The sequence below is a fragment of the Mycetomoellerius zeteki genome, unplaced genomic scaffold (genome assembly GCF_001594055.1).
Source record: "Mycetomoellerius zeteki isolate Tzet28-1 unplaced genomic scaffold, Tzet1.0 scaffold292, whole genome shotgun sequence".
NCBI lineage: Eukaryota > Metazoa > Arthropoda > Insecta > Hymenoptera > Formicidae > Mycetomoellerius > Mycetomoellerius zeteki.
In genome coordinates, this window is record NW_017257274.1 from 485,455 (window position 1) to 512,289 (window position 26,835).

At 33.5% G+C, this 26,835-nt stretch overlaps 2 protein-coding genes across 2 annotated transcripts; both read right to left on the reverse strand.

Moving 5' to 3' along the window:
* Positions 1-1,111: 1,111 nt before the first annotated feature.
* LOC108724342 (uncharacterized) lies at positions 1,112-11,996 on the reverse strand. Its single transcript, XM_018450680.1, has 4 exons — positions 11,861-11,996; positions 2,037-2,194; positions 1,287-1,394; positions 1,112-1,226 (listed from the first exon to the last, which is right to left on the reverse strand). Exons 1-4 carry the CDS (start codon positions 11,972-11,974, stop codon positions 1,112-1,114), a joined length of 495 nt encoding a protein of 164 aa, XP_018306182.1. The 5' UTR covers positions 11,975-11,996.
* Positions 11,997-14,461: 2,465 nt separating this feature from the next.
* LOC108724364 (uncharacterized) lies at positions 14,462-20,840 on the reverse strand. Its single transcript, XM_018450712.1, has 4 exons — positions 20,709-20,840; positions 15,532-15,734; positions 14,714-14,821; positions 14,462-14,630 (listed from the first exon to the last, which is right to left on the reverse strand). The coding sequence occupies exons 1-4, from the start codon at positions 20,838-20,840 to the stop codon at positions 14,489-14,491; spliced, it is 585 nt and encodes a 194-aa protein (XP_018306214.1). The 3' UTR covers positions 14,462-14,488.
* Between the last annotated feature and the right edge of the window lie 5,995 nt (positions 20,841-26,835).

A 26,835-nucleotide genomic window follows, 5' to 3' on the forward strand; every position in this document is an offset into this window, starting at 1 on the left:
TCCGATTCATTAAAAGAAAAAAATCCTTTCTTCTAAATTCTTATTATTACATGCATGAGTATAAAATTTCTATCGCATCAAAGAGTCAGGTACTGTTTGTGAGTTTGGCTCATTAGAGTAATTATAACAACGATGATTGTGCATGACTCTTGAATAATACGTGTTAGTGCTGACGAATGGTGGACGCAAAGTGGAACACTTTTTTAATTGCCAGATAGTCGTGCGATAATCCAAATTCATGCTTTTTGAAACTGGACCAACGCGGCTCGTGAATAGCAATTATAATCGTTCTGTCATAGAATATAACAAGCAGAGACAAATGATACAAGAGAAAAAAGAGAAAAAAAGGAATAATACACAAAACGAAAAATATTTTTTTTGGCGGTAACTATTACGAAGACAAATTAATAGCACCGAGGGTTGTACAATACATAACCCCCAGAAGTATCCTATTCCTCATTTTTTTAAATGTACGCTTCACCCGACCACTCTCCTTCCTGATCTTTTAATTAAATGTATATTTTTACTACATTTAGTCGGTTAACCTACCACCATATTTTACTACTTGCCGTGTTCGGTTTCCCGGAATAATTTGCGTGCGGTTTTGTTGCATGACAAATGTTTCATTAACCGCTGTCATTTCTCATAATGTCATCTAGTGATAACTGTAGGAACAATCGCACGTGGGAGTGAAGTACTGAGGTACATACTCGAACGTTTTTACGACGTCCGTACTTATTCTAATATAATATGAAAAATGGAATCTGCTACAAAGATTGCTAACTTTTAAACGTTAACGTGACATTTCTCATATTACCCTGAATATATTTTTACTTTATTCATTTTCAAGCAATTGCTCTGTTCTTTAATATTATACATTTATTTATAACGTCACTATTAGCAACATTTCAACATTTTTAATAAATTAATCTTTTTGTCATGTCGAAAAATAGTCCGGTTTCTTTATTAATTAATAATACACATAGAATTATAATTTATAAGAATTATTACTTTTATTAATGTAATCGTAGAGACATTGTACTGTACGTTTGATATATGTTTCTTTTCAAATAAACAAGTAATTACTCGGTAACTTGCTCTCTAAGATACTTTAGTGCTGACTCTCCATAAAACTATTAAACCCGACTAATTGCAAAGGGCAATTCATGGTATGATGCTCACAGAACAGCGGATCTTTGTGCCAAGTACCATTATTAATATACGACCTGAAAGCAACGGCGATTAACACACTAGTATGTAACTGGTATTAATATTCCGGTACTCACTCCGCGAGTAGTTTCAATATCTTTCCTATAACACCATCCTTCCGCCTCGCGTATTGCAGGCCCTGGCAGATATTCTTCAGTAAGCAAGAACGGCCATCGAAACCATGACTGAAACATTTGACAAAATAAGATAAGCTTAGATGATCCTGTAAAGAAACTACTTTTTAAGTTTCTTATAAGATTAAGGCAAGATCTTTTCATTGCGTTATTTCTTAATATTTAAAAAAAATAATAATTTAATGAATTAACTAGAAGCTTAATAATTGTCATAAAATCGTTTAAAAATAAAAACAAAATAATTAAAAAATTATAATTATATAGGAGATTAACTTATTGCTGATAATTAAGAATATTATCGAAAATAGTTGCGGAGTTGCACTTATTTCAACATCCTTAATTATCTTAATTATCTTTATTTCTCAAGAGTTGCGTTAAATATATTTGCATGCATAAATCAATTTTAATTAAAAAAAAAACTGAAAACCGTCAAGAAATTGTGGCCAAAAATTGTGGAAATTGGCGTGCCGACGATATAGCATCGTTCGCTATTCGATCTTAGTGATAGCGAAGACTTCGGTCAGCCAGCCAGAAATCCACCCGCATCATTTTAGTTCCAGCAGCCCCAAATCTAAACCATCCCCTTGCCATCTTCTACATTTACTCCTCGACATTCCGCCGCTGTGTTTCCAGTCTCCTCGCGATCGTTGCCGTTTTTACATTATGCAGCACAACTATTGCAATATTTATTACCTTTCGTACACGAGTTCGGCGCATTTATGGACATCTGGGACAGACCGGACTTTCCGAAGCTCACCGATGGTCGGCAGTTCCCATGCCACCTTAAAGCCCGCCGCTTGCGCGAAGATCGTCGTGTAAGGTAAAGAGTTTATCTTGTAGTTTAGGCGGTACTGAAAGATTATTTATTTACCATTAATTTCAGAATTAATTTAACTTCAAACAAACAAATTTAGTGCTCACGTGAAATTCTCGTTACACTAAAGACACAAATCAAATCCTGAATATATTAAGACAGTCTACTATAGCTTGATGCATTCAACAATACACATAAAAAATAGGTAAAAGAAATAATCAAATAAACACTATTTAATTAACTTTAAACGTTTTTAGTACCTACTGCATTTTCTCATTGGCAACTATTTTTACCAACATGAGGAAATACGGTATTAAAAGATTCTGAAAAAATTCGCAGAACTTTATGAGAAGAAAATAAACAAGTTTTGTCTCTCGCTGTTTTTCTGTAAAGTTGATAGTATTTGAGAAAAAATTATTGAAGACCAATATTCGGCAATTTTTAATAATTAACATTTTGTTAACTATTGCGAAAATTGCAAAATGGTAAAGGACTTTTTGACTCAGTTTAGTTCGTTCTATTTATACACAAGCGCTTTGTCAAAACTTACCGGACACCCTGTTTATATGTATCTTTATTAATAAAAAGGATATAAGTAATGAAAAACGCATTGAAGAAGCATTGAAAACAGAAAACCAGATAGATATACCATAGATAAAACATTTGAGGGTTGACATAGCTATTTGAATACTCCTAATCGCAATCTAGATTTTGATTTCGTTATTTCAGCTGTTCAATTACACGTGAGCGTGAGCAAAATAATTTTAGATAGCTTCTGCATTCCGCGCGTGCAAAGAGAATCCTTCTTCGAAAATAAAATTGAGGAGGGAGGAATGCGAAGTCGCGCGGGATCTCGCCTGAAATTTTGCCTACAATTTTCTCGGAATCCGAAATCATAAGTTCGTATCAAAGGATCGTGAACGTGTATGAAATCGCCGTAATCTTCATGAGGGAACTTTATGAATTTCCGATTAGCCATTCAATTCCCCCGTGGTAGAAGTCGGAATCGGGCGATTCTCGTCTTATCCGAATTACTGTTGCGAATTATTCCGTTATCTACGTGAAAACAGATTCGAGCGTTACTGTGACTCTCTTGTGCCACGTAAGAATGTATTATTTTCCACCCTTCGCTGCGAGGATTTCTTTTCTGTGATTCGATCTTTATGTTCGCCCATAAATAACGAGACACTTATCGTAAACAATAAGAATCTTATTTTTAGATCGTACAATGTGAAAAACACAATTAATAATAGAAATTCAACAGCCTATACTGGTAGAAGCTAGATCTTTTTAATGCTTAAAATAATTCAATGTGAATTATATATATATATAATTCATATATAACATATTTGTAGTCCTTCAAACTACGCACCGAATTAGTTTTCCGGACTTATAAACGCAATTAAACTACTGGAATAATATCACGAATTAAATTAAATTGGCAAACAATTCTTAAATAATTTTGATGCACAATCAAGCATCATATTAGCAAGATGTTACTGTGCTGAAAAAACTGTAAATAAATTTATTGTGAAAAATATTACCTCGGCCGGAAGTCGAACCCGGATCTCTTGTATTCCGTACGAGCATCCTAAGCCATTAGACTACCGAGGCAACTTATAGTAAAACTGCGTCTCCATGCCGCGATTTTCACGAGTTATTCCCTCATTATCCGGGCGAGCAATATTGCCAGAATCTTCCGCGCCACTCGTCGATCTTTCATATAAACAAAGTTCTCGGACAGTAATTTGCACACATTTGTAGATGTCGTTTGATTTGAAATATTTGAAAAGTTGTTATCTTGTTTTTTTAAACCCTCTGTCTGCAATCTAAATCTTTTTTGACACCAGCGAAATTCTACTTTTTCTCACCCTCATTTTGCTAAAATTTCAATTTTTATTAAATAAAGATTTTAACATTTAAGTTAAAAAACTATTTGGTAATATAATAGAGATGTTGAAAAGAGTAACCTTGAATTTTATTTGAAAACCGAAAACAAAAACTTAAGCTGGGCAAAAAAGATTGCAGGCGGAAGATTAATGACGTTGAATACTTACAATTAGAATTAGTGCTTTAATAAATGTATTTAATTACGCAAAACATATACACACAATTGAAACTAATAAATTAAAAAGAAATATTTAAAATATACAGACAACAAACTTAATCTTATGCATTTGTCTGACTGCAATTGTTTGTACCTAATGCTCGATTATTTACTAATGCGTTCATCTCGCGTCTAAATTGCAATACTCGATTTCTGATGTTTTCTTTTTTGCAAGAAACCGCCACGGATAGAATGGCGAGGCAGAAACCTGCCGGTTCCGCAATGCCTATTAACCGTGCGAATCGCGTAGGTATCGCTCTCAGTGTAAATGCGACAGAAGGATGGTGTCGTCTGGATCTGGCAAGCCGTTTGTCAGTGTCCCGCCACCTTACCGCGTTGTAGCCGCCCTGTTTCTTAGCAGCCGAAAATACGATAAGGCAATCGGATTTATGCGCAGACCGCTGAGACGAAGTATGTATGTGCACTGGATCGTTGCATGCTGCATAATTTTCCGGCTGCGTTCAAAACGTAGTGCAAAACGCTTGTGGGGAGGCAGATAAAAAGCTCGATAGAACGTAATTTTGCGCGTTCCTTTGTTCGTCGGAATTTTCAAAGATAAATCTTTCAGTGGTTGCAGGAAGCATGGAATGTTGATGCATAAAAATAACTGTATAAATCTGCATTTCAATTATATCGAATCAGTTCGTAAGCATATGCGTTCAAAATATAAATAAATTTATGTTTTTTCACAATAAACTTTGATACAGACTTATTAAAAAATATATGTATATATTTTTTTAAATAAATCTAAACTAATTATTATAATCAGATAAATTTAAGTTAATGAATTTCAGCAATTTTCTTATAATAGTGATCGTTTCATACAAATATTTCTTTCTTAAAGCACTATTCCAAAATAATTAATCGTAATATTTACGTATAACGAAGCGTCGATTAAAATAATCTGTTAAATATGTATGTTCCTATGTACAGTGATGTATGTAGACGGGATATAACGAGACAACGTTGATTCATGCATATTGATTCTAAGCTCTGTTCTCGTCCTGTATGTTGGATAATGTACATGCGGTAAACACGGCGCGTATCACATCGATACTGCGGTATACTTCGTTGTATGTAAGTGCACTGGATAATTACGAGTTGCATAATTCTTCTACCACACAAGCTAGCTTAAATGCTAAGATTTCAGAGATATATCCGCTGTTTTTTTTTTAGAAGATTTTACCGATATAAAAGCATAATGTGCCTATTTTTAGGAATAAAAATGTTTTAAACAGAATATTTTAAATCAGTAAATTAACGTAAATATAAGTGCAACATATATTATTTTAATAAATTGATGCAATCTTAGAGATTAATAATTTGTAATATTTGTAATTTGTAATTAAAAATTTAATTATGTAATTTGTAATTAAAAACTTATGCGAATTGCATATGTCTCAATTTTGTTTCTTGAAAAAATTATCGGCAATTATTGATCCCGATATAACTTTATAATTTATACAATTTGAGAATTATTGATTCCGATATAACTTTGTAATTTATACATAATGTACAAATATAAGCATTAAATTAAAACTAATTTAAATTTAAAATTAACCTTAAATTAAATAAGCATCGAATTAAATTTTATTTGAATTCGAAATTACCTTTTGATTAATTTCATAAAAAAGCATTATGACTTATCTCTTTTTTAATTTACATTAAAGATAATGTTAAGCATAAAGTCGTCGGATTACCAGATCTAGCTGCTTCGCAATAATGCTGTTTTCTCCGAATAACTAACCAGCTATGACACATCGGTCCTAACACGACACTCCGGATATACCAAAAATTGATGCAACTCCGTGTGTTAAAGCATTTGTGGCACCTGGTGTACGTACTTACGTCGCGAAGCGTATAGCTTCATCCTGTATTAATGCTTCGCGCTACATCGTGTTTCAAAATATGCCCGCCATCCGCGACTTCGTGCCTTTTAAAGCGAAAATACGGGCAGCTCCGATCAGTTTACATTAGAGCCGGTCTCGTGTACGAATGGCGCATAAATTCACCCTCTCTTGCGTTGCAACGGCGCGCCGGAGGCTGCATAAACAGTGCCGCCTATGCACCAGCAAGGGGATGATACGAAGATGTTATACAACATTGATTCTTATGGCTTTTTACGATTCGCTCGAGTGGTAGATCCATTTGCCCATTTGCCATTGACGTGTGTACATACATCTCTTTGCTATTCGAAATTGCGAGTAATGCTTTTTTTTTTACGAATGTATTGATTTCCATCTATTTTACATATCCTATATTCCACTCAGCCTGAGATAGGCTTAATTCATACTTTTGTTAATATCTGGGCCAGACATATAATGTATTTGAAATACTTTTATTAAAAAAACAGTATTTTTAAAAAAATTGTATTTTATATTTAAAAAATACTAAGAGAGAGAGAGAGAGAGAGAGAGAGAGAGAGATTGACAATCAATCTTATTATTTGAATTACAAAGCACATAAAACTTTCAATCTTTCGATTTTAATACGTAATACTTTCATATGCTCCGCTGAAATATGAAATACAAAATACGCTTGTATTGTAAAAACTGTGTTTTAAATAAAAATACAAATACATGCTCAGTCTTAGTTAATATCGCTGGACACACATTCACACACAATATCACAATTCATTACATTCCATATAACACAAACATTAAAAATGTCTTAGCGCAATTCTTATTTTAAATTACGATTATAAACAATATGAGCGCATCAAGTATGCTGCTCTCGGAGATCTTGTTCATTTCGATTTTTTATCTCTACAATTTTCTACTTATTATCGATGTAAAAATCTCTTTTCAATTTCTGCGCCTGTTATTACGCTATTTATTGCATTTCGTTTTCTCATTTTGATGTGTTGTTATACTTAATACATTTGAAATATCATCCGTACTTTGTATAGTGTATTACAATCGTGAAAAATTATCTCATATGACACAGTCTTAAAGGATGTTCAAAGGATGTCTTCAAGATGCTACTTGGAGAATTGTATTCTATGGGACTTTTTTAATAAAGATACTTGAAATATTATTTGAATTTCACTTCTTTTTTTATGACATTGTCTTTGGTCTTTTTTGCAAAATATAAATATTTGACGCCTTTTTTTTTACATTTTTAATATCTTTTCCGATAGACTTCAATTTTTGCTATTAGTTCTTGTTATTAGTAATAATACATTTTATACTCATATTTAAAAACTAATATCGTAGTAACGACGATAAAAGTAATAGTAAAAATAACGATATTTGAAAATAATTAAAAGAGTTATAATGGAGTTTCTAGTAAGTACAATATTTGTCTCACTGTGACATTCACTCTTCAGTGATAACTCGGGCGGTAATTAACGCGAAATGCTACCACACGTTTTGAATATAACAACATGTTTAATGCAACTTTTCCGTATTTATTGTGCACATGTAGAAGAAATGTGAAAAAACGTGGAAAAGATGCGAAAAAGATGCCAAAAATGTGGAAAAATGAACAGATAACACAGATGAGGAGATATATGATATAGGTAGATCATAAATAGCTAAATAAATAACGTAGAAAGGTAAAAATCATAATAGAGTGTACGGGTATGCGATAATGAGAGCGTTAATACAGCGCAGGAATTGGTGCGCAATTTATTTCTTGTAAATCTGTCATCACACAACATAGTTTGGAACACAGCCATGAATTTGAATGGGAGAATATAAAAATCTTAGATATAAAAAGATAATTGAGTAAAAGGCTCATCTCTGAAATGTTGAATATTCAATTGCAAACCAATATTTTGAATTTACAATCAGACACGGAGCTTTTGCACAACTCTTATGTGAGCATCTTAGAGAAATTCAAATAGTGGCATTATGCCAATATTCGCCTTTAGCTGATTATTGTTTGTTTCTAAAGATGGACATTATAAATATTATAATAGTCTGACTTATAATTATTTACTGTTCTATATGGACATGGCTCTCAGAATAAAATTTTGTCATTGCTTGTCTGATTTTCACTTGGATAGCACATGTAACAATTTTATATTTAATGTAAAACGATTTTATACTTAATGTAAAATAAAATTTTTACGTCTTATAATCGTTCTTTTATAATTTGACTTGCTACGTTTGGAATAACTGATTGTGATCTATAAAGACGGAGAATGAGTAAAACAAGTATACATAGAATTAATAACAATACAACTAATATCTCATTGTACTCTTTAATTAGTCACTTGGCTAAACAGCGAAGAGATTAATTTGGCAACTCCCAACCAGACATAGGGGTATGCTCATCCTCAGTCTCACATAGAATTTAATTTTCAACATGCGGACTATATTGTTAAGACATCGATGAAAATTATCCACAATTTTGCTGATGATGGTTTGAAGTAAACCGAAATGTCGAAAGAAGTTTGTATCAACAGTGATTGTAGATTATTAATATATTATGTGAATATTATTTAACTATTATATAAATTGCGCACCAATTCCCACGCTGTATTAACGCTCTCATCGCCCGTATACTCTATTATTATTTTTAATTTCGAACCCTATTAATATTTAAAGTTTATTTGTAGATATAGATAAATATATAACATCGGATGGTGGACAGATAACATCGGCATGTCGATAAATAACGTAGATAAATAATGTAGGTAGATAATAAATAGCTAAATAAATAATGTAGATAGGTGAATAGATCATATCGACAAGTGGATAAATAAGTATATTTGCCAGTGCGTCTTTCGAATAAAGTGTCCCTGGCGGAATAATTTCCTTGCATTTTCATAATGCAACAAAAGGAAATTTCTCTTCAAATTACTCTACAGTTTCTTTGCCAATTCTTTGTTATTTACTGTGAAAATTTGTCTTTAATTTCTTCTCAGTTTCTTTACAAATTGGTCTTGTAAAGACAATGCAGAAAAATATCTTTTCTAATTTCTCTACAATGTTGTTTAAAATTTGTCCGCCTTCTTGTTGTAATTTTGTTTCAATCTGTATTCAATTTCTCTCAAAATATATTTCACGTAGAAAATGCAAGGAAATTTCTTTTCAAATTACTCTACAATTTCTTTGCCAATTCTTTATTATTTACTGTGAAAATTTGTCTTTAGTTTCTTCTCAGTTTCTCTGCAGATTGGTCTTGCAAAGAAAATGCAGAAAAATATCTCTTCTAATTTCTCTTATACAATGTTGTTTAAAATTTGTCCGCATTTTCTTTGTAATTTTGTCTGTAGTTCCTCGTTAATTTTTCTGCTAATATGGGTTTACGGACAAACTTCTCTGTTATTACTCTCAATTTTTTCCACAAATGGCTACAGGAAAATAGTATATAAATAGCAGAGAAATTATTCCGCCAGGGACAGCACACTTTATTCGAAGAACGTACTGGCGAAATACTTATTTATCCACTTGTCGATATGATCTATTCATCTATCTACATTATTTATTTAGCTATGTATGGTATTTATTACCCACCTATATCCATCTCTCAGGGAATAGAAAGTTACTTTTTAAAAATAACAAGTTACAGTTACTCGGTATCGAGTAAAAAAAGTAACAAGTAACTGTTACTATTTATCGATTTTTAGAAGTAACTCGTTACAGTTACTTTACTTCGAAATACAATGTTGCCCCACGACTATCATACTTTCAGGGTAAATTTTAAGAGAAAATTCTTTCCGTATACAATATATTGTTGTTATTGTAATTTTCCGTCTGATATACAGACATATTTGCATAATTAGAGATAAAAGTACTAATTTTTGTAAAAATAATTTTATATGTTACTTCTACTATAAATTATGCAATTTTTACATATATTATTTATGTAATTTTATATATTTTTTATAGTTGAACAAAGGTCTCATAACTCACTATTGCAAGTTTCTTCTTTTTATTAACGCAACGCATGTTTCGAGAAACATTCCCCTCTTCTTTTCATATTAACAAGAAATAAATTTCGCGGCCATCTCAACTTTCAATACTTCGAATTCATCTGGGTATACACAGCAGAAAGCACATCGGCGCGAGAAGTTTGAAAACTACTGCTTATATCTACGGCTGTCAAAAATAAACCTATATCACGAGGTTCAATGCGCAACTTTAGTCTCAGAGGCGTCATGTAGCAGGCATACAGCTTCGGAAAGATAAGATATATATCTACGTTACGCGTTCGACGAATCTGGATGCAAATCGTATAAATTACGAAGGGTGTTTTCATAACATGCCGTATCGCGCGCACAGCTGTTTCGCGAAAGACGAAAAAAGAGCATGGGCAGCCTTTTTCGGTATTTGAATATTGGAGTATCACGACCGGTTCACGGCGAGAGAACGATTCCAAAATGATAGAAAAACCGAAATAGCCGGGACGAATTACTGGATGCGCGACGGAATCCGTGTAAAAAAAAAATTCCACGAATTTCTCACGGACGGTGCATTCTCGCGTAATGAGAATGTAATTAATCGAGAATGGTACGTATATCTGTCGCCCAGATTTCGCCGCGCGTCAAGGATGCAAAATATTCCCGATGGCATTCTTCGCGATAAAATTCACTGGCAATATTCGCGCAATATATATTTAACGGGAGTGATATTTTCGGGCAAAAACTCAGCACGCGTTTCGAACGCGTAGAAACATCCGTTCTACACATGGCAGAATTTCAATTTAGCGTAGAAGGCCAAAGCAGAACAATCATTTACGGAATGCTCTGTGTTCTCACAGATATTGCGATCTTCGCCTATCTGTACCGACGTGTGCGCGTCTGTGTTTAGCCTTTAATCCTTTAGCTACTGCTCTAATGTTTAAATGTAATCGGGGCATTTACATGTTATTAAGTCGCTTACACTTGAACGGCCGCGACATATAAATGGTAGATCGCTGTTCTATATGCGGAGCGCTTCGATATTTATCACGTTTTAACTATTTAAAAATGTTCGACTCTTCTCAAGACAGATAACGTCCATCACAATTTTGACGGCGTTTCGCTCATAATTTTTTTGCGCTACAGTTTGCTCTGAAGTTGCCATAACATGGAAAATTGCTAAATCGATCGTGTTCTCGCCGTCAAAATTTGATGAATCGTCAATTTAACGTTTGTTAACTTTTTTCGTACCAAGCGTTTTACGATGTAAAACTGGTTTCAGATAGTTTGCGTTGCTGTAACATCAATGTAACGTCGCCTTTTTACGATAAACGATTATTTGTATTTTAGCGAATTCTCTGTAATTTAATTTTCTATAAGACCATTCAATTATATCTTACATATAATTTATTTAGAAAATCCATCCTACAAACTGTATTGATTCGTTTATATTTATTTGAAAAACAAATAAACCCTACTTACTTGATCTTCACATAAAAATTACGCAAAAAATAACTAAATTATCATAACTTAGAAAATAAAAAACCTTTTTTTATTTCTTTAATAATTATTTCGCGATAAATTCAAAAGATATATAATCGGACGATACTTTTAATCAGAGAATAAAAAATCGTAACAAAAATGGCGGGGCCGAATAATTAAAACATTTCTATGTATTCAATAATAAAGGACAACACTTCCTCTTGCCTTCAACGCACGTAATAGGAATCTCATATGACACTTACGAAAAAGGTACTGCCTTTAGGGAAGGCCAAAGCTCTGACTGGTCTTCCGGAATGCGTAGGTCCCGCTATTGCGAGGAGAATGAAGTAGATACTGCACCAAAGCCGCGGGCGCATAATTGTCGTTGTCGAGAAGAGAAACGTGGGACCAGGGCCAAAGGTTACTTAGGAGGACAAAGTTATCGTGAAATCCGTTTCGAGTTTTGCGAAGAGGCAGAGAGGGAGAAAGAGGGAGAAAGAGAGAGAAAGAGAGAGAAAGACAGAGAAAGGAGGGGGAGAGAGATGGGGAGGGGGGGAGGGAGGGGGAGAGAGAGAGAGAGAAAGAGAGAGAGAGTCTCCGACGTGACACGCTTTACGCCAGAATCCGCCAACGTTTAGCTCGAACAACCACTATGATCGTTCGTGCAACGTGAGCCAGGAGCCTCATCTCCGCGGGGGTTTCCCCCTTCCTACCGTTTTCAACTTCCGCGTTCTCTTCCTCTCTCTCTCTCTCTCTCTCTCTCTCACTCACTCTCGTTTCGGCTGTTTCGTTGCCAATTATGAGGAGCGCGGTTAGCGTTAATTCTACGAGATATACTGGTCGCTTAATTCCGACCGAGCGTAACTGCGAAAGTAATTCCCGTTCCAAGTACCGACGAGTACGCCACGCTTTTATGCGTCCCGAAAGCATCGATCAATTACCAGCATTTCCGTGAATACAGTGATACTTACTTAACTACTCATTACGCAATGTTTGCTCTTCGAGTGACAAATTATCCGCTTAGCTCGTTGCTTTCATTACTTTTTTCATTGAAATCTCTATTTCAATATCGTTTCAAGTATCCTTGATGAATATACGATTACTTCAGCGATTATATCAGAAAGGCCGAGACAGAAAAGAGGAAAATGAAAAGCTCACTAAATATTTCTTCTTTTAAAAAATAAAATTCTTCTTTCTAAAAGATAGAATTTCCTTTACTGCTTGTAGCATTAAATCCAAGCATTAAATCCAAGAAATCATTAAGAATTATTATTTTTATCCTTTACTGTTCAAAGTAATTGCATCGGAAACTTAAGGGCCGATCGATTTTACGGTTGTTTTTACAGACCCAATGACACTTTCTTGAATCGATCTCGTCTTGACTATCTTCTTTATCTTCAACCATTTCGTACCAATTAGTAGAAACGTGATTAACGTTAAATTAGAGAAATGCGACGATTGCGCTTAATTTAAAGAATAACTAAACGCAACAACTTTCTGTGTGGATTTTTTGAATCGATATAATCCTTTTTCTTTTTTATGAGCATAATGCATGACCAACTAGCTGAAAGTGTATTCTACACTTCATCTTTATAAAGGATAAAAAATCGCATGGAAAGAACTTTTAGTCTTTAATCGGATAATAGAAATTTATTAAATACATTTACAATGCACATATTTATAGCTATCTTCGATGAAAAAATATTAAGAAATTTTGCAATACGAGTTAATAATAGTGGCAAATTTAAGCTTAAAAAAATTACAACGTAAACAAAACCCTTTCTTTTCTCTAAAAAAAATTAATCTAAACTATTTTAGTCGTAAATAAATCAAGTCGCATAACTCATAAGAGAAATGCACTCCAAACTAACAAAATTAAAATCAATGTAATAAGATTTGTTAATAGTTTATTTTGACTCATCGAAATTGAAAATTTAACATTATTTTTTTTTTGCAAAATAAATAGTCAACGTTACTGTATCAGAGTAATAATAGCCCAAGCTTTATCTGAAAACTATCAAGATAAACATCTTTCGTTTTACTCTCGCTTCGAGCGATCCTGAGATGACATCAAGGTTGCCGAAAGATGTCTTCCTTTTTTTATTTTTTTTTTTAATCCATTCCCTAATCTTGATAAGTTCCCTGCGACTGCGAAAAACGCACCGTCCTAAAGCATAGATCGTTCTCTGAACAGTATCGGACTATTTAGAAACTTACTCTGTGCCTCGTCCTTATATACTGCCGTTACTGAACATGATTGTTATTGGGAAATACTGAAAGACTTTTATCTTCAAATCAATTTAAATCTTTGAGGTTGTTAAATAATCTTGATAATAACGTCTTAATAATAATGTCTTAATATTGACTGCTACACGCCTATTTGAATTTAAATACTCTTCTGATATTTATTTATAATTATTAAACTAAATGTCGCTTTTATATATAACATTATAGCCGCCTAGCGGCTAAACAGTAAAGCAATAGAAATTACCACATGTGTATCCCTGCATGATTTACTGAAAAATATTTAGGTAGGTAATAAGAATCGTACACGTGCATAAATTCTTGTTTATATAGAACGTTATATTTTGCTCTTAGCATCAGTTATTTAATTAATACGGCTAATACAGCAATTACTGAAAACAACACAATTTTCGATCCTTAATAAAAATTAGACTGCCAACCAATTTTACGTTTAATACATATACAAATTACATTGAATATCCACTAAGAATTAAGATAGAAGATGTATTCATTTCTTTAATTTGTTTTCGGCTTACATTAAATTTAATAAATTCTTGTATTAAAATATAATGTTTTCTGGGTTATTTCATAATACAGTTTTTTTTTTATTAAATTTAGTTAATTTGTAAAGATGACTTTGTGCTACGTTATATTATTTTTGAGATTTGTTCTAGAATTCCTTGACCAGGAAGACACGATTTGTAGATCCGTGAACAATCATAATATTCTCGCCCGAATTCTAATGCCTGTAAATACTCGGAGTCCGAAGGTGTATCGCTTTTTCGAGGCCTAAAATAAAAATCTTTTGATTTTTTTCAAGAAGCTTAGCAATACTTAAATCCGAAAGAGAATTAAAATTTGAATATTCTTACGTAAGCAAAAGGTGCAACAATTCCCCCACAAGTCCTTCGTCCTCTAAAAGAGTCGTTGCTGCTTCGCATATGTTCTTTTTCATGCATCCTTTTCCATCGATTCCTCTTCTACGAATTATGAATTAATTAATGAAAGATGAAACAAATATCTATATATATACATATAATAGCAGCAACATTGTTTAATTATTATAGTTTAATAAAACAAAATGTTATTAATTATCTACGGTTGTTATTTACGCATATACTTTGATATACAGTTAATATTAATTAGACTCTTTACATGCACAAAAAAGACAATTTTGTTAAAGTATTTAAAATTTAGGCAAATACAATTTTAAAAATAATTCTGTTAATAACCATTAAAATAATTATTTAAAACGCTCAAACTAGTTGCTAGAATGTGCAAATTTTTTGCAGTATTGTTTATCATGCTTGAGATTTTCTATCTAATTATTTAAATTTATAAGAAATATATTTATAAAAATTCAATTGGATATAAATCTGAAAATAAATAATTTTATTGGAAACAAAACTATTTTCAGATTAATATTCAGTTAAATTTTTAAATATTTCAACAAAATTGTTCTTTCCATGTGTGAAAGACATTGAAAAATATATATATTTTCTGTCTTTACAAATAATTCTGCCCAGCAAACGGTCTGTGCTATCTGTTAATTATCTCTTCAAATATCTGCAGAAATTCCGTATGTAACTTGGGACGCGTATATCCATATGTAAATAACGAGGTAAATTTTCATGCTGTCACGTCGTTCGATGCATCGTACACGAACGTCCAATGGTGAAATAATTTTTACCTTTCGAACTCGTTCTCCAGAAGCCGGTAGACAGTCATCCTTTCGTTCCAACTAACGCTTTTACGTCGTCGTCGTGACGACGATGTGAAGAACTCCGTGAAAAATGTCGCGTTCGGTGGCAGAGAGTATTGGAACTGAAAGTTCTGCGCGTAAACCACAATTCTGCCTGAGAGCTCTATGGGTACTGTAAATCCCACGATGAGCTTATCACAGATACAAGCAAACAAACATATTTGAGTATTTATTAAGACGTTATTAACTCAGCCGCTTACAATTCTTAATATATATTTAAATATCTGAATGTGGATGGAGATCAGAAGTTACAATGGAAATAGGATACATTTTCTTATATAAAAGAAATATGAATGTGTTCAAAAACAAAAATTATAATAAAATCGAAGGGACAGTGTGAAATGCAGCGAGTGGCAACTTTCCTCGAAAATTTCTCACAAAATACGCTGCAAAATTCCAAAATAATATCGAAATAGAACGGACGGCGTTTGCACATTTCTAAAAGAATTCGAAAGATTTCACGATCACGGTTTAAATCACGGTACTCCTTCCTTCTCTGTCTTTCTTTCTCGCGCAGGAAACATTTCTCTTTTTTTATCATCGAAAATAAAGGATTTATCTCTTTCTCAAGCGATCGAGATAAAAGCGTCGCTTTCTACTCGGTCAGAGAATAAAAGGTACAGGCCGCGAACGGATACATGGCGAGGGGCAGTTTACTCGCTCATCCGGAAAAGTATAGACCAAAGATACGGGGAACGAAAAACGGACGGGAATTAATTTTGTGATTTTCTCGAGTCAGCACGCAAGCGAGAATGGAAGACTGGAAGAGGAAGAGAATGAAGTTCCGCCGCAACTCGGAGGATCATGGATGCTGAATAGAGTCGTCTGATGCCATCTCGCAATAGGCACATAAAAGTTCATATGCTAATACCTCATATCTGGTCGTAAAGAATAGAATTGATAGGAGTAGACGGGTAGAACTCGCGAATTCATTTTAGAAATTAAACGACCCGATCGTAAATCATCCGCGAAATGGAAGAAGAAACTCGCGTTCGGTTTGGCACAAGCAAAGATATGGCGAGGGGCATCAATGCCTCGATAACATCGGGCGTCTAACGCGAAAATGCGCAGCCGGCCACAGCATGATCGAGAAGAGATTGATGAGCGATCCTAAAACGAGAAATGCGAAAGAGGAGGCAAAAGTATCGCGAGATATCGAGATACGGATAGACAATGAGAAGTGTACGCTTGAAACTTGGTGTACCAAGATTCACCCACGTAAAATATTGAGAGGATCTTGCTGTTTACATGCACCAAGTTTCGTCAACTACAGTAGTTTAATTGCGGCTTTATCCGTGGATAAGATCCCTATCCTTACGCTATTTTCGCAACCTGCAGATGACGGAGAAGGCACTTACAACTCTTTGGCAACCTGCCATAAACCTGTCCTTCCTCCTACATTAGTTTTTATGACGCGTGACGCTTCTACTTTGCTTAGATGCTTCGTATTCTTTATGCAAGAGCGAACCGACGTCGCCAAGATGGGTTGCCAATTTATTTACATTATCTCTTTACGTTCCCTTCAGACATGAGACGTGTTACGAAAATACGAGCGCGATACACAAATGCATAATTTAAATGGGTAATTTAATAACGCTAAGTAAAATATTCATTGTATTCCACAAAAATGCTTATATTTCATACTATATAATTATAAGATCTTCACTCGAAGCTTGTTCAAATACATCAAATACATGAATATAGCAATCGTTTTTGCCTTTTTCTCTTGTTCGCTTTGTTCAACAAGGTGAGAGAAGCATTTTATTCGTAAAAATTCAGAAAAAACTTAGCACACGATGTAAAAATGTTTCAAACGTATAAAGTAACATTTAAAAGTAACATTAAAAAAGTAGTCGTTGAAGTAATAGTAGAGTACGATAAAGCCAAGTATTACGTAAAAAACGGTACAAATTTTCTTTCTTCATAGCTTTTTGCACAAGACATAAATTTCTGGAAACTACATGGATTTTAGAATTGAACAGGCGCGTCTCGAAATATTATAAGTTTGTATTAGCTTCTTTTCGTTCTCAGAAGCACTAATTTAAATCTTAACTTTGCACTTTGCACGAATTTTTTTCATTTTTTTTCCTATTTATTTCTTACGCGATTTTTTTTGTGTTTTAACCAGCCTCGCTTTTCGTCGAATTGCTGTAAATCGCGTAACATTTCCGTTATGCAACGATCCGGCGGATGCATCGACGGAATCTGAATTCAACGTCGTCCCACGAGGGAAGGGCCGATCGTCCTTATTGGAATCAAGACGAGAGATCGATATCCCATTCCAAATATCTGCTCTGCAGAAGGATGTGAAGCCCGCTGTGCTCGCGGCGTCTTGTTTTCTCTGCTATCGCATTTTCGGAACGTATTTACATTAGGAATCCCGAAGGCTCTCCCGATCGTAGTATCCGAGCTTTGTAATTCCAAATGTTTACCTGAGAATTTACCTGTGTTACAGATATCGTACATTTGTTAAAGCGGCGGAGCTACCGATCTTCAGAAGAAACGCACACGAGTCTCTTCCCTTATTCAACTGGCTGCACAAAAACCTTCGGCGAGCTTTCCTCGTGGTATTTAACAGACATTATATGATCCATCCAATAGCATTATATCAAACATGCAATAACGAAGGCATTCGCGAAATATGTATTCAGCGCTTTATTAACGATGCATTTTGCGCAAGAAGTAAGAAATTACTGCAGGAAGCAATACTTCAAGAAGAAAGAGCTCCGCTTTCCTGCCTCCTTCGTCTCCTCGTCACGAATCACAATCAAACCTCGACATAATTTCCTCCACGAGTTTGCACGTGCGGTGACCCGAACGCACCCAATTCGCTTTCCTCTTTGGCCGCCAGCGTTTTAAAAGGCAAACATTCAAATATTTACAATTGCCGTGCGCTGCTCCTTGGATGCTCCTAAAGGGCCTTCTCGACTTTCGAAAGAGAACAATCGACTGTTTCTATGTTATAACGACGTTGATTTGCTTCATCCTCGTGTGTATATATGCTAGCGTGCCATGTTTCAACACCCTTTCAAGCGCATTGATCGCATACATCGAATTCGTCCCTCGTGCATTTTCGTTCTATTTTTTATTTCCTGTTTTCACAAAATGATAAAAAAGGTCCAACTGCGCAATCATTCGTGCTGCCAAATTCTTTTCTGAAAAAGTTGCATTTTATTTTTAATATTATTGTACGATATTTTCGCAACGCGTTAGAATAAGTGATACGATTTTGACACATCGCCAATTTATAATAACTCAATTTTCAATTACGTTCTACTGGCATGCACATTATTCTTATTGCATATTGCACGGTAACAGAAATATATTTACGAAAGACGAGAATATGTCTCGAAGATGTTAAGACAAAAAATAAATGAACATAAAAAAGTAATAATTGCGATGGTAATAATAATATAGATTTCAAATAGATTATGTTTTCAAGCTTAAAAATTATAAAATCTCATCAAGGCACGTACAGCGTTCATTTCCAATAATTTTCAAATAAGTATTTCGATTACAATTAAGAAAATTTTGTTAATTGCAAGTGTTATTTACAAAATTTATAAGCATTATAATTCATAGGTATATTATTTTCTAGGTTTAAAATAAGAATCATCTTTAATCTTTGAAATAACGATTCTCTTTCTATATTCACGTAACAAAACTTGAAATGGAAAAGTGAAGAGGAAGAACTAATACTAAGAACTAACTCTCATTTCTGATTATTTCTTCAGACAATTTGAAAATCACTTATTTACACCAATCAGATACTCCATTAAGTTTTAGTTTAATTTCTTCTAAGTTTTCTTTCCTTTAAAGGAAGGGTGGGAGAGAGAGAGACAGAGAGAGAGAGAGAGAGAGAGAGAGAGAGAGAGAGAGAGAGAGAGAGATAGTACTAATAATTAAGAATATCTCGTAGAGACAGCGAAAACGAAGACAAACAAAACTCATCACGACATCGAATCGTCTAACAGAGAAAGCTGCACAGCAGTTTTCCGATTTAATTAGAGGATTTAAGAGTGGACCGCAGATAAAACTGCAGTTAATTATCAATCGTCCTGTGGCGAACGCCGGGACATTCTCACTATTTAAATTTGTTCCCCCGCTTTTCGTGCTGCCGAAGGTACTAACAGCACTGTTACTGTTAAACTATATTTAAAGAAAATTTAATGCACTTCGTTACTTTGCGTTCGAACTGATTTTGATCTTACTGTGTTAATTAAGCTGGCTAGATTAAATTTATAGAGAAGATTAGATCAATGTATGAGAGAGCAATTTTTGTTTAACGTGTATACAAAAAGTTAAAGAAGTATTATGAATATATTAACGTACAAAATAAAATCTGTTCTCTCTCTCTCAATTTTTTCACTATTTTTTATTACTTATAAAAATTAAAACATGCAAGTATAAAATATTTTATAATTAGATATCTCAGTATATGCAACATTTTTGTTCCCCTGACTTTACAAATTATAAGCTACAAACTGTAGCTTCAAGTAAAGGGTGTAAATAATTAATTACGTGCGTTTAATTAAATGTTAATTAGATATTGTGTTTGCACGCGTGCACGTGCGCGAAATGTTGCGTTTTTATTTAATGATTGATGCTAAAATGACAAGACAGCACGTGTAATCACATAAAACTAATAGCGCGTTGGAACTAAAGTTTTACTGTTTAAAGAGCGTTTCTTTGAGAAACAAAACTTTATTTCAATAATATCCAAATTGAGAAATGATTACAGAAATCTACAACGTTCAGGGATAAGAGCCGTCAGTGGTTCATCAGATGGAAGCTATTTGCCGCGGGATAGAATCCGTATCTTTATGAAGAAAACTCGCTATTACATTCTTCGGTGAAATATTACCGCGAGAATAGTAATTAGTTAACGCGTTTCTTGAGAGAAATATACAGACACAGAAAATTTTCAAATACACGCGCAAAGCAAAGAATACTTCAGAAATTAGTTCTCAAGCTAATCAAGGATTATAATCTCCAAGCAAGGAACATCACATGATAAAATTAAAAACACGATGAAGCGCGTGATATTACAGCGTGTACTGGAGGAAAAGTGATACTTTGTAAAGATAAGAAGTGCTTAAAAATACCTTGAATATTCCTCCAAACGGGAAGATGATTGGCGGCGAAGACAATATTTGCCTTCTCGATCTAGATGCGGAACTCTCGCTTCTCCAACAATATAATATGAAAAAAGTGAACAGGAACACCATTCTCGCCATTAAGAACTGATAGAACTAATAAAAGAAATATATATAATAAATTTATTTTTCTACAAATACACATAATAATAAATAGTACACTATTAAATATTTAAAAACGATAATAAAAATAGTAACTCAATTCCTTGAATTGAAAATAATATTTTATTATTTTTATATATATGTGTGTCAAAATGTAAATCAATCCATCCCTAGAGTAGTTTTAAAGTAAACAATGCCCATATTAACGCACATTTAGTAAATAATAAACTAAATTTAAATTAAAAAGTGCGGTCAAATGGGTATGGGGAATGTGCTACCAATTCTGGCAGTAAAATAAGAGTTAAAATAGATATTAAATGAAAGATCTCGTTGAGCTGAATACACAAATATATATTTTTATTTTGCATCGATTTTCCGTTCCAACGTTATAGGATTCCAAAGATCCTAAATTTAAAATGGTTTATTATGTGCGGCACAACTACACTATCATTATACATAGATCAATCCTGTCTAAAACTCGATTCACGAGCTAAAGCGCTTCCATCTATCTCCTTGCCTCGATAGAACAAGACAGAGAGTAAACAAATAAGGATAGACGATATAGATTAATGAAATACAGATATCGAAGTGGAGTCGATCATTATCAGTTTATCCTTGCGGACAGTTCCAAGACAGGTTGAGAAGCCATCTTGACGTATTATTGTGACTGCGAATCTGGCGCGCGCATTGTTGGATGCTGCAGTCACATTATGACCGTCATATGGTATCTTGCATATAGCCACAGCCATGGTTGCATTATTCCAAATGAAGATTCAGTAATGCTCACGTTGTCCATCAATCGTACTCGACACAATAATTAATAAATGACTGAACTGACACTTTCTCAAAATAAACGTAATTCCATATGCAATATATGTACACAATGTATGTAATATTATATATATGTAAATGTATACCCTTTAAAAAATAAAAATAAAAAATGTAAATATATATTTGTGTATTTAGCTGAATAAGATCCTTCATTTTAACCTTTAATTTCATTGCCAGAATTGAGGGCACATCTTGACCGCACTTTTTAATACATTTCCTTGAGTTAAATTGTTCAACTCCATTGTTTTAGTTAAATTAACAATATATTAAGTAGAAGCAGTGGCGACCTATAGAAATAATTAAAAGTGACTCAAATCAAGTATAACTTGATCTAACCTATAGAAATAATTAAAAATAATTCTAATTAAGTATAATTTGATAATATCAATTTAATATATAGTATATGTGCCAGATTCTTCATTTTGACCTAATATAGCAAATTACATAATTGTATATGTATTTGTCCATGCTTCCCTTTATATATTGATCTTGTGTACTAGTTTCAACAGTAATACGAGTATACTCGAAAAAAAAAAACCAGTTTAAGCAAGAGAAACAGGGACACACGATATTGTACACGAGGCAGTTTTCAATAACAGCTTTTTTGGCGATTTAAAACGGTTTAGACGAGCACTGCCGCACATTCTCATCAAAAAGCCTGTCTGTTCAAAGTTCCACATTCGTTTATTGCATTGCTTTTATATAAAAATCTGGCCATTTTTTTTACACGAAACACAAAAGCATTATTATTCAGAATTACTTTGTTGTCTTAAACAATGCCCTCACCATTTTTTGTCTCTTTTAGACGCATAGTGACTCATTAAAAATCCATATTGTATATATATTCATCATGCGTATACAAATAGCGAAATAATATCACTTTACAGCGGCAGAATGTAACGCAGCAAAAAAAAAAGCAAAGTTTCATCATTTTATTACGCATAATCATTTTATTGCATTTTTGTTTAAATTTTGCAGTCATATTATATCAAAATTTCTATTGTTAATTAGGAAAATGATAATTTAAATGTAAATCATACGTTTTTTTATTTATCTAAACACGCTTTTAATTATTATATAAAAAAAAAACACGTCAGTACTGATCGCAGAGCTGATTACGAAAGAAAGTAACCGAGGATTAAATTCATATAAATTATAAAAATACATTATTGCAATTAGCAATCATATATATATTATTCATTTGACTCTATAACGGTAAATAAGTCAAGTTTGTTTACGAACGACGAACTTCGCATTAATCGTGGAAGAATCTTTTAATATTGAAAGTACGATAAATAAAATTGAAAAGGATTAACTTGTGATAATTTTTATATTCCACGACTGTCCTAATGTCACGCTTACCCAGGAATTGATCCCACTGGATTTCATGGAGAATAAGAAGCGAGATGCCCGGAACACACATATACCGCAATTCTGAGCCGAAAAGTGCGCGCGATTCTTGAACTCGCGTCGTATTGTGCGGATAAAATGTACGCTATCACTGTCAGGACGAATGAATTCGTATTCAGGTGTACCCCGCGGGTGGCCGGCATTAAATATGGCTACTTTTATCAAGGGTGTAATTTATGGCGGCCTTTATGGCTCTCTCTGTATATAAGTATCGCGTTGCCTTCGCATTTTGCGCCGTGGCGAGTAGCCGCCGAAAATGGAGCTTCCCGCGGTAAATAACTCTAATGCTTGGCACCCGGAAAAGTTTTCTGGTATCGCCCGAAGGGAGACCTACGTCGTCTCCGCGTTTTCCCTTTGAACTCACCTCGCGTTGAGTAATACGCCACATCGCATCAAAACCTTACTGACGTTTATTTGCACGCGAATACATAAATTCAAATCGCATACCGACTCGCGCAAAGAGTGAATCTTCTAACATATTCTCTAGAGAGATTTAGCAGGAAAATTATAATCTCATATTCCTTAAGAGAAATTTAGCAAGGAAATTGTAATCTCATATTTTCAGCACTTCAAAATGCTACGATATTCTGTTCGGTTAATAAATGTTATTCCATGTAAATCCTAGGAGTTTGACGCGCTACAGTTAATCGACACTCATAAAACGGAGTAAGTGACAAGTTTAGTTAATATTAATCTCGAAAATAATCTAAAGATGTGAATATTAAAACCGTAATCGAATTTGTAGCGAATTCGTAACGACATATGTTTCGTCTAGCACAAGCGTACCTTTAATCTTACGACTGAGAGCACAGTAAACTCGTTGCAGGAATGGCGCATACGCACGCTTGTCTGACTTTAACCGGTCGTTTCTACTTACCCCTTTCGGAACTCCTGTCGGCGCACGTGGTCCGCCTCGTGGAAATTAACGTAAATTCGTAGAGCCACACGAATTGCTTGCTCAGCGAGTCGACACCTGCGATGAATTATGGTCAAGCACGCTCAAATAACTTGGTGCTCGTAGAGAGTCGTGACCGAAAGAAGCTCCGAGACGTTTTTGAAATTAACGGTTAACATCCCTGAAATTCGGTCGGTCCGTTCACTTAATATAAAAGTAGATTTATAGACTTCTCTTATATCAAAAATTCAGTCTTGCAAATAATATTATTTTGGGGGAAAGTTGCCGAATGCATACAACTTAACCTATTTTTTATTATATTTTCCATTTGGCATTGTTTTGTATGCAAATAAACATTAGAAATTGTAGCTTGAGGTTTTGGACGCTTATTATTACATGTTTAACTTTCCATTAATAACAAATTAATTTGTTATAAGCCTTTTTGTAACATGCTGCAAAAGGTATAATTTGGGCAACCGGTCACCTAAATCGTACTTATAGGTATTTTTTGTCGTATTTCCTTTGAAAGTATTGAATTTATGAATGAATACAAGTAAAAGTATAAGATTAATAAAAGAAATCATTATAACTAATATCTAATGATCAATCAATACCTAATTTTAATAATTTTTTGAAGAAATATTTTATAATTATTAATAACAATAATGGAAAAACAAATGACACCACAATAAAATTGGCTTAAATATATTTTTGCACTTGACATTTATATTGATATCAATTATTAGTTTTATTATTATTAATTATCAGTCTTATCTTTTGATGGTACAATTTAAAAAATTTGATGGATTTTGTAAAAATATCGATTTAATCTTTACAATGCAAATATGTATATACAGTGAATGTAAAATATTCTACAATAAATCTTCTTTTATAAAAATACAAAAATTTATAATAAAATTAGATGATCGCTTTGTTATCAACTACATAAGTTGATTAAAAATTAATATCAGATGTACCTGATTTTTTAAAACACAGTTAACGTTCATAAAACAAGGCGTAGGCTATTATATTTTTGTCTATATTACTAATTTCTCATATACTTTATATTATTGTTACTAAATATTGCCTATATTAATTAATAATGTAAAATATTGATGAGGTACGATTTAGGCGACTAGTACGCATTCGGCAGCTCTCTCATATATTGGTTTATATATTTGCAAATAAAGTTGATAATTACTTATTGCAGTTTAAAAAAAATTGTGTTTATGTTATTTCATCACATTACCTTTATAATACATATGCACTTTTTAAAAATACATTTTACAAGAAAAATGTATAAAGTTCTTTTGTCTATTTTAATAATGAAAAGTAATCAGAGACTTTTTTAAATAAAAATTAGATTAACAATGTAATTTCTTGCATAATATCGACATGACTTTCTTTGTTCTCTAATTATTCGTAATATTATATGTGTATATAATATAAAGTATTTTATTTTTCATTGTTACGTTTAAACTTGGATTACTGTCTTCACTGTAGACGAATAAATCTTCTACCAGAATTATATTTTATCTACGCTGAATTTAATTCCACTTTTTCACGTGTACAAACGTTGTTTAAATGACACTCATAATGTCAGACATAATTAATCATCTTTATGCAGGTTATACTTTATGCACTCTCCTTTTTTTCGCTCGACGTTTCAATTAAATCTTATCACTTTTACGTGTCAAGTGATGCAGCGTGTGTAACGTAATAGCGCGGAATACGCTTCATAAAATTGTAATGGCGGTTAAAGTTAATGACAAGCCATGAACAATCCAAACAATAGAGGTGAAAACGCGCGCGAAAAGTAGCAGTCAGATAATGTTGCGAAATAGATGGCAATCTCACCCTTCTTCCCTCCTTGCTACGAATGTTTGTCAGTTCTGCCTTTGTAATCACTGTTTGCAGGAAGTTGTCACTACCTTTCCCTCAGGTGGGAATGCCTGCGACAAGTTCCGGATAAGAGGCGTCGCGTGGAACAAGTTTTGGAACAAGAAGATCACAAGCCCCGAGCTTTAAAGCCTCAAGAAAGCAAAAGAGATTCGAGAAAGACAAGAAATGTAAGATATAACATATGTGAGGGGAGAGAGAGAGAGAGAGAGAGAGAGAGAAAGAGAGAGAGAGAAGTATTTATTATTATCCTAGGGCAAGTCCTCTAAGGACATGAAAGCAAAAAAAAAAGTGACAAACAAGGATACACAAAATAACTGAAGTAATACAATAAAAATATTATAAATATAAGAAACACAAAATAAAATATGATATAAAAATAAAATATGCCGAGTAGTGTTATAAAGTAACGGACATGAGAAGCCGCAATAGAAATAAAAAGGAAGGTAATTCAAATACAAAAGTAATACAATTACAAAAAATAAGATAAAATATGATACGAAGATAAACTAGGTATACCAAGCAGTTTTATAAAAAGAAAGAAAGAGAGAGAGAGAGAGGGAGAGAAAGTCATATAAGATAAATGATGATGAGATCGAAAAGAAAAGAGAAAAGCGTAAATCGATAGGACTAAATAGAGAAGGAGGGTCGTTACTCTACGAGGGTAAATCTCCGCGAGTTAATGACTTGCGAAGTTTTAATTGATGCGCTGTAATGAAACTATGTACCTAATGCGCTGCACGAAATAACCCGAGTAATCTTATTTCCGATACTTCACACTTGAGGTTTTAGGGACACCGAGACGAAATTTTTGAACGCAAACGAATGAAAATTAGAGGGAGAGAAAAAGAAGATAAATGAAGATGGAAACGTGAAACAATAAAGTGGTTGAGCAAAACTGAATAGTACAAATAGGAAAAAAGTCCATTCTTTCAGCAG